The sequence below is a fragment of the Lentinus tigrinus genome (genome assembly GCF_003813185.1).
Source record: "Lentinus tigrinus ALCF2SS1-7 unplaced genomic scaffold L226scaffold_74, whole genome shotgun sequence".
NCBI classification, from domain to species: domain Eukaryota; kingdom Fungi; phylum Basidiomycota; class Agaricomycetes; order Polyporales; family Polyporaceae; genus Lentinus; species Lentinus tigrinus.
The window spans coordinates 1-14391 of NW_027137983.1; the positions used below are offsets into that span (position 1 = coordinate 1).

A 14391-nucleotide genomic window follows, 5' to 3' on the forward strand; every position below is an offset into this window, starting at 1 on the left:
GCCTTGCGCATCTTTCTCTTCGTCGACCCCATCTTCTACAGCGAGTGACGGAGAATAGATAGTCGTATTGTGGTCGTGGCGGTAGCGGTTAAAGTACACGCCAACCGGACACGTCGGCTAACCCTATGTCTAAATCAGGGCCCCTAACCCCATGCTATGGTTGTACACGGCAACGCTAACTCCACATGTATCTCGCTACGATAACTTGATACAATCGCTACATGACCGCAACGTAGCTGACATGGCATCGAGGAAAAACGGCCATCGGTCTGTGACATACTCACTTGCGAGTCACTACCAACAGACAGACAGGGTCCAAAGTGCAGAGAGATACATAGGCTCGCACGCAAAGCCGAAACCATGTTTCGCTCGGGGAATGGCAGTGAGGGCAGCTCCTTACCAGTAAAAGCACGGAAGAAGTGGTACGCATTTCACGATGCCATTCTTGCTATCCTTTCTCTGCGATGAAGACTGCCTTGTCGACAATATGCGACACCACAAACGTTGCGTGCAGGATGAGCTTCGCACACTTTTGCACTAAGGACGGTCATCAATTGCACTAGGTTAACGTAGTCTTCATCGAGCTCCTTGGGACACAGTTGCAACGTACGAAACAATCTTGCAACCCGGGACCCTGCACCGTCGAGGGACGAATGTCCATCTAGGTTCTGAAGAAGATTGGCCGAGATCCAGATGAATGTGCCAGGAGCTGGTCGCCGAACCGTACCACACCAGAGCATTGCAGATTTGGACCTGCCATGTCGATGAGGAGCGCACTCGACGCCTGAGCTGCAGATGAGCGATGTCTCGGGTAAGACCGTCTTGCGCATCGATGCCTTCAGGCTCATCTTCGTTCAGCTAGTAAGCGGGAGATTCTGCAGCGAAGGTGAATGTGCTCAACAACGCGACGGGGCAGCCATTTGTATACCACATCTATGAGGCAGGAGGCCTGCCTGTTTTGCGAAAGTCGCCTCCGTCGAAGGTGAGTCTCGGGCTTACGCGGCGTAGCAATCTCTTCGCGCCCTGATAGATCGTCAGATTATCATCGCAACTTGACTGACTGACGAATATGTGCTGGTACCTCGTCCATTTCTTGTGACAAACAGAGCAGCAATGATGAGCCGTTGGCGGCTCAAAAGCTGATGTACGCAACGTGAGTGATCATAGGGATACCAGAGTCTAGAGGCTGCATACGCACTGAGAATACCCAAGCAAATCCTCGCTCACTTGCATTGTTAACGACTGCCAGTGCACATACCTCTCCACATTGCTCAGTCCTTGAACTATGTCGAAGGGGAAAGTCTGAATATCCAAAGATGATAGTGAGGAGGAGTGTTTCCATACCATGAACATGCTCGTTCTTGTTTGATGCACTGGGTAGTCTTGATAACCCCGAACATGCTTCCGTGGGTCGTGTGCCTGCAGGTAGCGATGAGGAAGTCAAAATTGTAACCCAAATAAAATATCGGGGTCGCGATAGCCGTCCGCTATGGCCTGCATATGTCAGAAGTGTGGTGGTTTACGATGAAGTTGCGAGCGTGTTTCTCGCGAGTCGCTGGAGCGCGCGCGACCAAGCGGCGCGACAGGCGCCTTGTACCCAACGTTTCTCTCCTTTTCCCCGCCATCCCGTCCCACCCTGGGGAGTGTTCGACAGTACTGTGCCAAGGTATCAACATTCAATTCTTACTGTGGCATCTGAAGTGGCGGAAGTACCTCTCGTTCTGGGTTGCGCAAGACGGAAAGTCACCAAGCTACATTGAGTTCAGCGCATGGCTGTAAGTATCTCTTCTGCAGTCCCGTCCTGAGAATACTGATCATGTACTAGAGTTATGATCGTTCTATAGAGCAAGTCCACGAAGCTTACCGTCGCCTCACTCATGAGCAACTCGTCCTCTTCCTCAAAGTCCGCTCGCTCCCCACCTCGGGTACGGATGGCGAGCTAGCCTCACGTCTAGCGCAATTCGACATCCACACCTACCATTTCCCCTCGAAAGACCACGCCGGCGGGTATGGAGACCCAATAGATACCGTGGAAGCAAGCAAACACCGTCCCAGACAGGTGCTCGCACCCGATCTCCCGACGGAAGTCCTAGCAGACATCATGGACCAGGTGGGCGATTGGGAACTTGCAAAAGCCGTGGGTGTGCCTACATCTCTCCCCCAACCTCCTCCCTGGGCACACGCAAACCCGTGCGACCACGCCATCCTCTCAGGATACATACCCCTCATCCGTGCGTCCGATCCTGCTACCCACCCACCGAATCGCATGAGCGCAAAGCTTGCCGTGCGCTTTAGCTATGTCAACGTCCTCGAGTACTTCTTCACCCACCACCGCTCCATCTTCCTCTCCATGTACAAGCACGACCTCATCCCGATCACCGCCTCCAGACACGGCCGCACTGCGGTCCTCTCGTGGTGGAAACACACACACGACCTCCACCCCGATGCCATCCCTCTTCCTGACTCCACATCCGTCGCCGAGGCCATCGACGGCGCGTCGCGTGACGGGCAGGTTGCCTCACTCGACTGGTGGCTTCACTCCGGCATCCCGCTCGAGTACACCGAGGCCGCACTCGAGGGCGCGTCCGCCAAAAACCGGATAGAGGTGCTCGAATGGTGGAAAGACAAGGCATCGAGTCCCCGATGGCGGCTCCCGCTCAAGATCGGTCGCGTGATGGACATGGCAAGCACTGCAGGACATGTCGAGGTACTCGAGTGGTGGGCAAGCTCGCAGCTCGAGCCCAAGTACGATCGCCAGGCGCTCTACCACGCCAGCTGCCACGGCAAGGTCGAGGTCCTGCAGTGGTGGCTCGGCAGCGGTCTCCAGATGATCTTCGACCAGGAGGCGTTGACGGGTGCGTCGCGGCACAACCGCCCGGAGGTGCTCGAATGGTGGGACAAGAGCGGGCTGCCGATCCAGTACCGCATGTGCGACATCGAGGAGGCGTTGGAGGATGCGATCGGGGGCGGGGAGCAGGCGAGGGAGTGGTGGCGGAAGAAGGGCGTGGACTTCAACGCGAATGACAAGGAGTGGTCGAAACTGCAGTATCTCAACTGAACGCCTCTCTGCTGTTTCATTGTTACATTGACTCAGGACTGCCACGGTGATTGTCATACATTCTTGCTGTATCGCTATGTTTTGCTTACGAGACGTCTTTCTACAATCATTGTACTAGACTTCCGATCCGTTTTCTGCACCCGTCGTTCGGACTTGTTCATGCCACCTGTTGTATTACTATAGAATCGACCACCGCGTGCACAAGCTTTCCATCGGTCGCCCAACTACGATTGGGATCCAAAGAGCGGACTTCCACCGTCCAAAGCAGCGTGGGACAAATGGACAGGCAGACCGCGTTCATGCTTGCACACGGCGTCCTACGTATCGACTTGGGCCTCAGATATCCCGTACTAGTCCTCGAGGTGACGAATTCCAAACTATCTAGAAGTAAGAGCAATTACAGCACCGTGGGGCAGAACCCAGCTCTGTTCGAACACGTATCATGGGCTGATGACCATGCACGGGCAACGGGATTCGAATCACTGAGGATGGTGCTCATACGCGTGGTGGACTGGAGTGCATGTATATCGGTACAAGATTGCGGGGTATGTATACAAAGATGAAACAATAACGAGAAATCCGTTCCGTCAAGCATCGCGCTGCATAGTTGGGAATGAGTATCGGCAAGGGTGAAGATGAACCGGACACACGTACATCTTCTAGTTGCGGGGCGCGACACTCGCGACCACAGCAGGACCATATGTCCCAGTCTATGCCAATGCTGTAGAATGGCCATAAGTCAGATGAGCAGACAGCAGAACGGCTTTCCGCACGTACCGTCACCATTCTGGGAGGCGATACCACTTCGGTTTCTGCTCTCCGAGACCCAACATCTGCCTCACACCATCCAGGTCCTCCGGCGTAATCGTAGTGTTCAACACTTCCTGAGAGCTGTTGTCCTTGAGAACGAGAAGATATCTCCTCCGCTCCGGGCTGATTAGAGCGAGTCGATGGCGCAGACGAGGGATGCGGGGGAACTGTTTGTAGACCTTGCGGGGTATCGAAGAGGAAGCGACAGGGAGTGAGGCCCGGATCGATTTCTCGGCTTCTTCGGTGGTCATGCTCGAGAGCGCGTCCGACCCGAAAAGCTCTCCATATATGATCTTCGCCCAATGACGAAGACAGTCATAGTCGATAATGAATCCGTATCCACAGGTCGCGGGCCCGGGCTGGACGGATATCTTCATGACACGCTTGGCGGGGGGACGCGGGGAGGAGGAGGAGTCAGACGTCGTAGCCATAGCCGATGAGGATGATGGGTGGCAATTGAGAATCTGGTGGATGGTGGTGGTCGAACTTGATGAGGCGGCGCGGAGATATAAGTAACGTAGTCGAACATGGCTTACATAATCCATATCTGACGCCCAGTCTGATAAAGCTCGCTTAGCATTCTGCATTGCTTTGTATACCCGTACACCCTGGCCCAATGACCCTGGCATTGTCTGGCATATGTTCACCTCCGACTCTCACGAGCCACAAGAGCTGTTCATTGTTCCTACCAGGGTCGTGAACCGCAGGAGGACACAATGACTATGCGGCGCTTTGTATTGATCCCTCCGCAGCCGCCTCAGGCTCCTTTGTGCGATGCTCTGCTTTGTTCTGAGCTCTTCCGTCACAGTCCGAACTCGACATCATTGCGCGTGGACAATTGTTAGCTTTTGAGAGTCTTCACGCTGATTGTTGTCCTCGTTGATATAAGGGCAACGCTGGCAGGGCCGGGCTGATGCCCATCCACCATCCACCATCCACCATCCACCTCCCCCTCTTCCCGAAAGCACTGTCACCATGGTGAGACCTCGAGTGTCCAAGTTCGTCACTCCAGACTGGGTGGAAGACTTGGTAGCCGCAAGCTACTCAGGTACATACAACCCACGAAACATTGAGGTCGAACACTACAGCGAGCACTTGGACACTCAATCCTTGACGGTCAACAAACTCAAAACTGTAGCTGGAGGGACCTTGGCCGCTCGACAACAGCACAACCTCTGGCTTACCTCCGACGACGTCAAACCCGAGGATCTGGACGACGTCGCATATCATGATGGGTGGAGCGAGGAAGGTGAGTCTTGAAGCTTGATACTCAGCGTCTTCTCACCGTCTTTGGCATCTGTCTTATGCATGAACTAGTCGAAGACGCGAGCGCAGGTATGTGCTGAGTTCCCCCTCATCACGTCATGTAACCTTTTGCTCCACCAGATGGGCCTCGCAGGTCTACCCGTATTTCGAAGCACAAAGGAGCATCTCAACAAGTAGCTTCAGTCAACAGGCATCCCACGTCTTCAGCTGCTCCAGGTATGAATCTTCGTCCCTGGGTCTTTCAACTCGGTCGTTGACGTGACAACCACGCGAAGGTCATGCCGACGACCAGCACGATGGTGATGTGCTCGCAGGTCTCGATGATGGACCGGGTGAAGTTGCTCAAGCGGACGAAGAACCACTGGAAGTTGGACAGCAACCAGACCAGAGACAGGAGCAGGTCCTCGAGCAAGTAGACGGCGGTGACCATCATGACGCGGAGGGCGGGACACGTGAGTTTCCGCATCGTCGTAGCGCGGCACTATGCTCATAGTATCGGACGTAGTTGACGACGATGATGTTGGGAACAACTCTTTCATGACGAACGCCACTCAACCCAACAAAGGTGGCAAGGACAGTTTCCCAGACATCGTCGTCTCCCACACAGTCACCATAAAGACCAAAGCTCCATCGGACAATCCGGACGCTCGAGACGCTCGTATATCTTACCAGCGTCGTCTGGGTAAGAAAGTTGTTCACCGGTGCTTTCCCATGATCACCGAGTTGAAACGCAACACGAGCCGTTCCCTACGAGACGATGAATTCGAGGCGTTGAGGGAAACACTGCTCCAGGAAGCGGAAAAGGACCTGCAATACTACCTCGCCGTCCAGTTCCATCGCGACAAGGAGGCGTCATCCATCATCGCGGTGTCAGGTTCCGGGGCGTGGTGGCGGTGGGTGCGCTTCAGCAGGGCCGAGTGCCTTCCCCTCAGCTACTGGACGCACCGCGCCACACTCTCTGACGAGAAGATGGACGAGTACGACAAGATGATCGTCGACATGAACAAAAGGTTTGACGACGCACCCCTGAACTACCTTGGGACAGCGGAGTCCGACGCGGAGTGGAACAAGCTTCGTAAGACGGCTCTTATTCCTATCCTCGAGGCACACGCCCACGATTATCCGTCGTCGATGCCCGAGGCCTTGCAGGCCGCCCAGGAACAGGCCGCACAGGCTGCACAGGCCGCACAGGCTGCACAGGCCGCACAGGCTGCACAAGCCGCACAGGCCGCTCAGCCAGCACAGGCCGCGCTTCCCGTTGCATCGTCCTCGAGGAACACGAGGAGCTCAGCTCCTAAGTCTCCCAAGAAGAAGAAGGGCTCGAAGAAGTAGTTTATAGTTAGGTATACGCCTCGATTTGTCTCCATCTGAGCTGGGGACCCGTTCTCTTCACGGCGGTGGTTCAATTGACTGTACTATACGATGCTCATCTCATGCAATCCATGTACTTATAATAATCTGGTTTTTCTGCGCAATTGATTATCTTCCTACGTTTTTACCTGGGGTGATACAAGGACCCGAGTTGATTCCTGCATAAGTCGCACGCGGGCGGCTAGGCCCTATCAAATATCTCGTCCCAAACCACCACCCACATCAACATGAGTGCGCTCTCAGGATCTGAGCTGGGCTCGAGGCTCGCTGAACTCTTGAACGTCCCTCCGTGAGTACGTGCTGCACGCGATATAATCTCATCCTGGATCGGCCCTGATCTACACACATCATCCCAGGATATCGATTGAACTACTCCCAGGCGATGGTTCAGAATGGCTCGCAGTAGCCTCGCCAGCCCACGCGCCGTTCCTGTCCCTGGATCGCAACCTCGGAGTACCCCAGAAAGCCGCATACAGAGCCTACCTCGAAGCGGTTTCACGCTTTCGCGGCGTCCGCCAGCGACTCCTTCATCCTAGATCTCTCCGTGGCCAGCCAGTCTCCGACCGCAACATCGCCGAGGCTGCGGCATCATCCTCAGTGCTACTCCTCGTTAACCCGGCTCACCAATGCGCCCTGAACGCGCGAAAGCGTCTGGTTGAGCTGGGCTCGCTCGATGCAGCACACGAGCTTGCATTCATGGGCGCGCTCCTGACCCTCCGCGAGGGCGCGAAGCAGTCTATCCTGTGGCAGCACCGACGCTGGCTCCTCCGCCGCATCCACCCTCCAATCCGTCCTCCTCAAGCACCATCACTATGTAAAGGAGATGGCGTCGACTCGCTCTACGGCGTTGCGCTAGACGCAGGAACGTTCCGCGCCGAATTGGCTGCAGTGACCAGTCGAGCAGGCATGCGAGGTCTACCCCCGCAACTACCACGGCTGGGCGCACCGGTTCCTCTGCGCACAAGCTCTCATATCTCTCCTGGACTTGTTCATGCCACCTGTTGTATTACTATAGAATCGACCACCGCGTGCACAAGCTTTCCATCGGTCGCCCAACTACGATTGGGATCCAAAGAGCGGACTTCCACCGTCCAAAGCAGCGTGGGACAGATGGACAGGCAGACCGCGTTCATGCTTGCACACGGCGTCCTACGCATCGACTTGGGGTCTCAGATATCCCGTACTAGTCCTCGAGGTGAGGAATTCCAAACTTGCCACTCGCGTCATGTTGGTCATCTCAGAGTAAGAGCAATTGCAGTGCAGTGGGGCAGAACCCAGCTCTGTCGAACACATGTGTCATGGGCTGATGACCATGCATGGGCAACGAGATTCAAATCCACCTAGGATGGCGCTCATACGCGTGGTGGACTGGAGTGCATGTATATTGGTACAAGATTGCGGGGTATGTATACAAAGATGAAACAATAACGAGAAATCCGTTCCGTCAAGCATCGCGCTGTATAGTTGGGAATGAGTATCGGCAAGGGTGAAGATGAACCGGACACACGTACATCTTCTAGTTGCCGGGCGCGACACTCGCGACCACAGCAGGACCATATGTCCGAGTCTAGGCCAATGCTGTAGAATGGCCATAAGTCAGATGAGCAGACAGCAGAACGGCTTTCCGCACGTACCGTCACCAACGTGGGAGGTAATGCCACCTCGGCTGCTGCTCCCCGAGATCCAACATCTTCCTCACACCCTCCACGTCCTCCGGCGCAATCTTCATGTTCAATGCTGCCGAAGTGCCGTTATCCTTCAAAACGACGACATATTTTCCTTCATCTGGGTCTACGAGAGCGAGTCGACGGCGCAGACGAGGGATGCCGGGGAACTGCCGGTAGACTTTGTGGAGTATTACTGAGGGAGCGACAGCGAGCCCGAGGTCAATCGCTTCTTCGGCTTCTTTCGGGGTCATCTTCGAGAGCGCATCTGCCCCGTAGGTCTCTTCATATATGATCTTTGCCCAATGACGGAGACAGCCATCGTCGAGCATGAATCCATATCCACGGGTCGCGGGGGATTCGACTACTATCTTCACGGTACGCTTGGCGCGAGGGCGCGAGGAGGAAGGCAAGCGAGACGTCGTAGCCATAGCGGATATGATAGCTCCTGAAGGTGTCGATTGCGATGATGGGCAGCGGCGGTAAGGAGGTCAAGGGATGGTCGTTGGTCAGGTTGAATGTTCAAGTCGCCACGAACATATAACAGCCCAACACGGCTTACATAATCCAGTGTGGACGCCCGTCACCTTTGACACCGTTGGTTACTGGTACTGTTATGCGCTGCTTTGTCTTGCCTGGTGATACGCTTCGACTCTCATGGACAACAGTAGTTGTTTCGACTCTCATGGACAACAGTAGTTGTTCATTGTCACTTCAGGCTAGTATGGTCAACCAACATAGAGGACACAATGACTATACGGCGCTTTGTTACCTCCGCAGCTGCCTCAGGTTCCTTTGTTCCTCGCCGCCAAGAGGGTAAGCTTTTCCCGAACTCTTCAGTGCTGTGCAGAATGGGGGGAAGGGGAGGGGACAATTATGAGCTTTGCGAGATTGAGGCTAATTGTTGTCCTCGTTCATATAACGGGCAGCAGGTCGAACCTGATGCCAATCACCCGTTCATCCTCTTCCTCTCCGTGACAGCGCCACCATGCCGCCGAAGCCTCGAGTAACCAAGTTCGTCACGCCAAGGTGGGTGAAGGATTTGGTAACGTCAGGCTACTCCAGAAGGTACAACCCACGGAACATCGAGGGCGATCGCTACAGCGAGCACAGCGATACACAGTCCTTGTTAGTCAACAAGCTCCAAACTATAGCTGGCGGAACCTTGGCTACTCGTCAACAATACAACCTCTGGTTTTCCCGTGACGAAGACGAAGACCCGAACGAAATTGATACGGACAGCGACATAGATCTCGAGCCAGGTGCGTCTCAATACGCTCTCAACCACCTTCGCGAGTTTGGCTCATGCATCGACCTAGCTCAGGAGTCCGCGACGGAAGACGCGGACGCAGGTATGTGCGAGCAGAACGTGTCTAACATTTCACTCACATTGTGCCTTATCTCCTCTCGCTGCGCTAGCTGGGCTTCGCAGGTCTAGCCGCATATCGATGAAACAAGGATCGTCTCAGCAGCCCGCTCAAGCACCTGCAACCAACAGGCGATTGAGACGAAATGCACGGTTCGGGGATGTAGCCGCCACGTCTTCAGCCGCTGCAGGTGTGGATGTTCGCCCCTTATGTTTATTCGCGGAATTGCTGACGTGACTGCCAACAGATGCGCATGCACAGGTTGAAAACCAGCATGATGAGAGCGAAGTGCTCGCCGGCCTCGATGACGGACCGTGTGAGGTCGCCCAAGCTGAAGCAGAGCCACTCGAGGGGATCGAACAGCAACAGAACGAGCGACAGGAGATCGGCAAAGAAGAGGAGGCCATAGAGGTGGAGGAGGTTATCGGGGAAGAGGAGGTTATCGAGGAAGAGGAGGTCGATGACGAACAGGACGCCGCGGGCGGGACTGGACCATGTGAGTGTTCGAATTGTCATAGCTTGGCAGTGAGCTCATGAAATCGAATGTAGCTAATGAGGCTGGAGTTGGTGACTCCTCCTTCATGACGGATGCCACCCAACCCCTCACGGATGGCAAGGACAATTTCCCAGACATTGTCATCTCGCACACAGTCACCGTTGAGATGGACACTCCAAAGAAAACTTCTGCAGCCTACTTTACTTACCAAGCCAGTCTAGGTCAGAAGGTCGTCCACCAGTGCTTCCCCATGATCACCGAAATCAAGAACAACGCCAGCCGTCGCCTTCGAGGCAAGGCTTTCCAAGCGCGGAGGAAGAGGCTGTTCGAGGACGCCGAAGACGACCTGAAGTACTACCTTGCCGTCCAGTTTCATCGAGACAAGAAGGCGTCATCCATTATCGCTGTGTCTGCTACCGGGGCGTGGTGGCGGTGGGTGCGCTTCGACAGGGCCGACTGTCCGCCTCTCAGCTACTGGGGGGAGGGCGACGAGTTCCTGTCTCCGAAGGATGGTGCCGACGCAGTCTCGCGGAGCATGCGCATGAGTCAGAAGTTTACACGGGCGCCGCTGAACTACCTCGGGACGGAGGAGTCTGACGCGGAGTGGAACAAGCTTCGTAAGACGGCTCTGATTCCTATCCTCGAGGCACATGCCCATGATTATCCGTCGTCCATGCCCGCAGCCTTGCAGGCCGCCCAGGCAGCACAGGCAGCACAGGCCGCCCAGGCAGCACAGGTCGCGCCTCCCGTTGCATCGTCCTCGAGGAACACGAGGAGCTCAGCTCCTAAGCCTCCCAAGAAGAAGGGCTCGAAGAAGTAGTTCGGACTTAGGTATACGCCTCGATTGTCTCCGGGACCCGTTCTCTTCACGGCCATGGTTCAATTCACTGTACTATACGATGCTCATCTCATGACATGATCCATGTACTTATAATAATATGGTTTTTATGCGCAATTGATTATCTTCCTACCCTTTTACCTGGGGTGATACCAAGGACCCGAGTTGATTCCTGCATAAGTAGCACGCGGGCGGCTAGGCCCTATCAAATATCTCGTCCCAAACCACCATCACCCACATCGACATGAGTGCGCTGTCAGGATCTGAGCTGAGCTCGAGGCTCGCTGAACTCTTGAACGTCCCTCCGTGAGTACGTGCTGCACACGATATAATCTCATCCTGGATTGGCCCTGATCTACACACATCATCCCAGGATATCGATTGAACTGCTCCCAGGCGATGGTTCAGAATGGCTCGCAGTAGCCTCGCCAGACCACGCGCCCTTCCTGTTCACGGATCGCAACCTCGGAGTACCCCAGAAAGCTGCATACAAAGCGTATCTCGAAGCAGTTTCACGCTTTCGCAGCGTTCGCCCGCGACTCCTTCATCCTGGATCTCCCCGTGGCCAGCCAGTCTCCGACCGCGACATCGCCGAGGCTGCGGCATCATCCTCAGTGCTACTCCTCGTTAACCCGGCTCACCAATCGGCCCTGAATACGCGAAAGCGTCTGGTTGAGCTGGGCTCGCTCGATGCAGCACACGAGCTTGCATTCACGGGCGCGCTCCTGACCCTCCGCGAGGGCGCGAAGCAGTCTATCCTGTGGCAGCACCGACGCTGGCTCCTCCGCCGCATCCACCCTCCAATCCGCCCTCCTCAAGCACCCTCACCAAGTCAAGGCGACGGGGTTGACTCGCTCTACGGCGTTGCGCTAGACGCAGGAACGTTCCGCGCCGAATTCGCCACAGTCGAGCAAGCGTGCGAGGTCTACCCCCGCAACTACCACGCCTGGGCGCACCGGTTCCTCTGCGCACAAGCCCTTATATTTCTCCTCCAAGCCTGCGACGACAGCGGTGACACTCCTCCAGGTGTACTCCTAGAAGTGCTCAAGGAGGAGAACGCAAGAGCACGCTTCTGGATGGAACGGCACGTCTCCGACTACTCCGCCATGCAGTACTACTTCCAGCTCGAGAGCTTCCTCCCGCAGGACTCGCCGCTGCGTCTGCGCATGCTCTCAACTTCCGCGGAGGACAGCGTCCAGAGACACGCGATGGAGCTCGTTCGCGCCTACCCGACGCACGAGTCGCTGTGGCTCTATCTCCGCTCGTCCGTTTCCTCCGCCCCACGAACGGACGCGCGAGGCACTCCCATGTCTGCCAACCACGGGGAGGTGTCAGCACTTACTGAGCAATTCTTATCGTCGAGTGCTGATCGTGATCGTATTGCTCGGAGGCACGCTGTGTGGTTCGTAGCCTGGATGGCCTGGAAGGTGAGTCGTGGCCTACGTCCTGCATCCACAATGCTGATCAACAGCACGGAAAAAGGACAAGACCATACATGCAGATAGTTCAATTATTCGCAGGATCGTCAGTATGGCGGAGGAGAGCTCTCCACTCATGGCCGCAGAGCTGGTGGCATGTCTCAGTACCGAGGCTCGATAGAATATCGCTACTTCCCCTTTGAGTGGATTGTTACTCATCTCCAGACAACTGCTCGGGTGCGAATGTACAGACATAATATCGCATTTTGCTCATTATGTACACTATATATGAGGTCGTGCGGTTAGTCAGGTACGTATGGGGAATAGGACGTTGTAATGTACACGCACACGATGCACAAGAATATTATATGCAATATGATCGAGGACGATGGAAGAGCATCCACAACATGTCCCGGACCTTTGGACGCTTAAGCTGTAACCCACCAAGATCACCGAGACCAAAACGATATGAGGGCTTGAGACAGACACTGATGACAAGAAACTGCGCGGTGAGATATGAGAGATGGCTAACGGATGGGACAAAGCGAAGGTTGATGTTGAGAAGCGAAACTAAGGAAGTGAAGCAGGGATTGTGAATGCGAAGGGAACCCCTCCTACCCCTCCGGCACGCAGAGGAGACGTTCGTCACGAGGCCGCTTCAGGCTCATAAAGGTGTCTACAGTGTGTCAGTCTGGTGAGCCCTGGCATACGAGGAAAGCAAACTCACGATCCGAGCTCCTTGTTCATCTTGAACATGTCAATCTTGTCCACGCCGAAAACTGCGCGGAAGGGCTCGTCACAGATGATCTCTTTCCTATTGTCCGGGTTCTGCATGTTGTTCGCCTTGATGTGGTCCCAGAGTTGCTTAACAACCTGCGGCCGCGCGAGCTTCTCGACACCAAGGAGGGCCGCGAGTGGTGGACTTGAGGGGGAGTACGTTTAACTAAAGCAGGCGAGATTAGCACACGGTGTACGGACCTGAGCGCATACTCCTTCTTGAAGCCACCGCCACGCTTCTTGGGCTTCTCCTCGCCACTTTCCTCCTCGCCATCCGAGTTGACCGTGGCCGAGCTCTTGGGCCCCTTCTTCCCCCGCTTCGTCCCGTTCGCCTTCGCCTTCGTGGAGGTGGCGCGTGCGCTGCGTGCCCGACCGCCGTTGATCTCGTTCTGCAGCTGTCGCGCATACTCCTCGTCGGCCTGCTCCTGCTTCGTCTTCGTTTTCTTTGCCTTCTTCGGCGGCGCGCTCCCCTCGCCTTCAGTCGCGTCCTCGTCGCGTGCACGCTTCGGCGGTACCTCCTCTTCCTCTTCACCAAGCTGCTGGCTTATCTCCTCATAGACGGTCTGGGTGATCCGGTCTATGTCTTCCTTGTTGCCTCTGACAAACTCTTGTGTGAGCGTGGAGTCGATCTCGAGAAGTTGTTTCCGGACGCGTTTCGCGGAGATGGTGGAGAGGTCGATGCCAGGTGCGGAGAGGATCTGGCGGATTTTTGGTTCTAACGCAGCCACGGAAGGATCCATTAAGATAAGGACTAGTGGTGGTTAAGCAGTAGTAGCGAATGAAGAGGAGAAACAGGGATGGTGTCGCAGAGGAAAGTGGGTCGGAGTCGAAGGCAAAGCGAACAAGTGCACTGCGCGCGTCACTGGCGGATTTCGTCGCTAGCGCCCGTCACGTGCCCGGCAGCACCCCGGTGGCTGTGCATAGTTCAGTAAGTTCACTATAATTGGCAGTTCTACGCCCCAGGCCAGCGCGCACCTACTCTGAGCCAACATCCGGCAGTACTCAGAAAACACCACGAAATAGCGAGATCAATTCGCTTGCCCAAATATTGCTGCAACGGGCCAGCCATCAGGAATCAGGATTATCCACTGGCGAGTAGGCATCACGTGTAGGTAGCCTTATTCGATTATCTGGGCGCTTGAGGGGGCCAGCTGGCCGCAGGCTCCGACCTCGGCTTGATGTTGCCCCCTCCAATCTTTCCCCCTCATACTCCGCCCATCTCAGACCCCCAACCCGCCATTCTGCCCGCTGAGAGGTTCAATACTGGACGGTGAGCCGCCATGATGAGTTCGGAAGCCACCCTCTAACTGGTGGCGGTGTGATTGT

The 14391-nt window shown here is 55.5% G+C and overlaps 9 protein-coding genes across 9 annotated transcripts; 6 read left to right on the plus strand and 3 right to left on the minus strand.

The window, feature by feature from the left end:
* The first annotated feature begins 1620 nt into the window (after positions 1 to 1620).
* Positions 1621 to 3222, plus strand: L226DRAFT_517576 (uncharacterized protein). The gene is made up of 2 exons (XM_067678518.1): positions 1621 to 1775; positions 1826 to 3222. Exons 1-2 carry the CDS (start codon positions 1770 to 1772, stop codon positions 3056 to 3058), a joined length of 1239 nt encoding a protein of 412 aa, XP_067528645.1. The 5' UTR covers positions 1621 to 1769; the 3' UTR covers positions 3059 to 3222.
* On the plus strand, positions 3198 to 3727 carry L226DRAFT_368390 (uncharacterized protein). The gene has a single exon (XM_067674283.1). The coding sequence runs from the start codon at positions 3337 to 3339 to the stop codon at positions 3619 to 3621; it is 285 nt and encodes a 94-aa protein (XP_067528646.1). The 5' UTR covers positions 3198 to 3336; the 3' UTR covers positions 3622 to 3727.
* L226DRAFT_368400 (uncharacterized protein) lies at positions 3663 to 4351 on the minus strand. Its single transcript, XM_067674284.1, has 2 exons — positions 3836 to 4351; positions 3663 to 3779 (listed from the first exon to the last, which is right to left on the minus strand). Exon 1 carries the CDS (start codon positions 4297 to 4299, stop codon positions 3838 to 3840), a length of 462 nt encoding a protein of 153 aa, XP_067528647.1. The 5' UTR covers positions 4300 to 4351; the 3' UTR covers positions 3663 to 3779; positions 3836 to 3837.
* Positions 4352 to 4706: 355 nt separating this feature from the next.
* On the plus strand, positions 4707 to 6006 carry L226DRAFT_368426 (uncharacterized protein). Its single transcript, XM_067674285.1, has 6 exons — positions 4707 to 5117; positions 5186 to 5203; positions 5255 to 5350; positions 5410 to 5586; positions 5640 to 5816; positions 5875 to 6006. The coding sequence occupies exons 1-6, from the start codon at positions 4844 to 4846 to the stop codon at positions 5907 to 5909; spliced, it is 777 nt and encodes a 258-aa protein (XP_067528648.1). The 5' UTR covers positions 4707 to 4843; the 3' UTR covers positions 5910 to 6006.
* Positions 6007 to 6732: 726 nt separating this feature from the next.
* L226DRAFT_617744 (uncharacterized protein) lies at positions 6733 to 7951 on the plus strand (the record flags this gene model as incomplete). Its single annotated transcript, XM_067687079.1, has 3 exons — positions 6733 to 6794; positions 6862 to 7700; positions 7753 to 7951. 3 exons carry the CDS (start codon positions 6733 to 6735, stop codon positions 7923 to 7925), a joined length of 1074 nt encoding a protein of 357 aa, XP_067528649.1. The 3' UTR covers positions 7926 to 7951.
* On the minus strand, positions 7849 to 8676 carry L226DRAFT_541026 (uncharacterized protein). Its single transcript, XM_067681987.1, has 3 exons — positions 8140 to 8676; positions 8017 to 8083; positions 7849 to 7961 (listed from the first exon to the last, which is right to left on the minus strand). Exon 1 carries the CDS (start codon positions 8598 to 8600, stop codon positions 8142 to 8144), a length of 459 nt encoding a protein of 152 aa, XP_067528650.1. The 5' UTR covers positions 8601 to 8676; the 3' UTR covers positions 7849 to 7961; positions 8017 to 8083; positions 8140 to 8141.
* A 154-nt stretch (positions 8677 to 8830) lies between these two features.
* On the plus strand, positions 8831 to 10935 carry L226DRAFT_564067 (uncharacterized protein). The gene is made up of 6 exons (XM_067683609.1): positions 8831 to 8887; positions 8950 to 9431; positions 9489 to 9521; positions 9589 to 9726; positions 9784 to 10032; positions 10086 to 10935. The coding sequence occupies exons 2-6, from the start codon at positions 9158 to 9160 to the stop codon at positions 10850 to 10852; spliced, it is 1461 nt and encodes a 486-aa protein (XP_067528651.1). The 5' UTR covers positions 8831 to 8887; positions 8950 to 9157; the 3' UTR covers positions 10853 to 10935.
* A 162-nt stretch (positions 10936 to 11097) lies between these two features.
* On the plus strand, positions 11098 to 12648 carry L226DRAFT_555646 (protein prenylyltransferase). Its single transcript, XM_067683069.1, has 3 exons — positions 11098 to 11176; positions 11244 to 12297; positions 12353 to 12648. The coding sequence occupies exons 1-3, from the start codon at positions 11115 to 11117 to the stop codon at positions 12467 to 12469; spliced, it is 1233 nt and encodes a 410-aa protein (XP_067528652.1). The 5' UTR covers positions 11098 to 11114; the 3' UTR covers positions 12470 to 12648.
* Positions 12580 to 13894, minus strand: L226DRAFT_541029 (SWIB-domain-containing protein). The gene is made up of 3 exons (XM_067681988.1): positions 13267 to 13894; positions 13016 to 13210; positions 12580 to 12964 (listed from the first exon to the last, which is right to left on the minus strand). The coding sequence occupies exons 1-3, from the start codon at positions 13803 to 13805 to the stop codon at positions 12934 to 12936; spliced, it is 765 nt and encodes a 254-aa protein (XP_067528653.1). The 5' UTR covers positions 13806 to 13894; the 3' UTR covers positions 12580 to 12933.
* Positions 13895 to 14391: the final 497 nt, after the last annotated feature.

Bases quoted from the DNA above. Each gene is read 5' to 3' on its own strand.
- L226DRAFT_368390 (XM_067674283.1), top strand. From the start codon at position 3,337: ATGGACAGGCAGACCGCGTTCATGCTTGCACACGGCGTCCTACGTATC.
- L226DRAFT_368400 (XM_067674284.1), bottom strand. From the start codon at position 4,299: ATGGCTACGACGTCTGACTCCTCCTCCTCCCCGCGTCCCCCCGCCAAG.
- L226DRAFT_368426 (XM_067674285.1), top strand. From the start codon at position 4,844: ATGGTGAGACCTCGAGTGTCCAAGTTCGTCACTCCAGACTGGGTGGAA. The intron at 5,587-5,639 runs GTGAGTTTCCGC...TATCGGACGTAG, and splicing joins TGACGCGGAGGGCGGGACAC to TTGACGACGATGATGTTGGG. The intron at 5,817-5,874 runs GTAAGAAAGTTG...ACGCAACACGAG, and splicing joins ATCTTACCAGCGTCGTCTGG to CCGTTCCCTACGAGACGATG.
- L226DRAFT_541026 (XM_067681987.1), bottom strand. From the start codon at position 8,600: ATGGCTACGACGTCTCGCTTGCCTTCCTCCTCGCGCCCTCGCGCCAAG.
- L226DRAFT_564067 (XM_067683609.1), top strand. From the start codon at position 9,158: ATGCCGCCGAAGCCTCGAGTAACCAAGTTCGTCACGCCAAGGTGGGTG. The intron at 9,432-9,488 runs GTGCGTCTCAAT...GCATCGACCTAG, and splicing joins CGACATAGATCTCGAGCCAG to CTCAGGAGTCCGCGACGGAA. The intron at 9,727-9,783 runs GTGTGGATGTTC...GACTGCCAACAG, and splicing joins CACGTCTTCAGCCGCTGCAG to ATGCGCATGCACAGGTTGAA.
- L226DRAFT_555646 (XM_067683069.1), top strand. From the start codon at position 11,115: ATGAGTGCGCTGTCAGGATCTGAGCTGAGCTCGAGGCTCGCTGAACTC. The intron at 11,177-11,243 runs GTGAGTACGTGC...ACATCATCCCAG, and splicing joins GAACTCTTGAACGTCCCTCC to GATATCGATTGAACTGCTCC. The intron at 12,298-12,352 runs GTGAGTCGTGGC...GCACGGAAAAAG, and splicing joins TAGCCTGGATGGCCTGGAAG to GACAAGACCATACATGCAGA.
- L226DRAFT_541029 (XM_067681988.1), bottom strand. From the start codon at position 13,805: ATGGATCCTTCCGTGGCTGCGTTAGAACCAAAAATCCGCCAGATCCTC. The intron at 13,211-13,266 runs GTCCGTACACCG...CTCCCCCTCAAG, and splicing joins AAGAAGGAGTATGCGCTCAG to TCCACCACTCGCGGCCCTCC. The intron at 12,965-13,015 runs GTGAGTTTGCTT...GACACACTGTAG, and splicing joins ATGAACAAGGAGCTCGGATC to ACACCTTTATGAGCCTGAAG.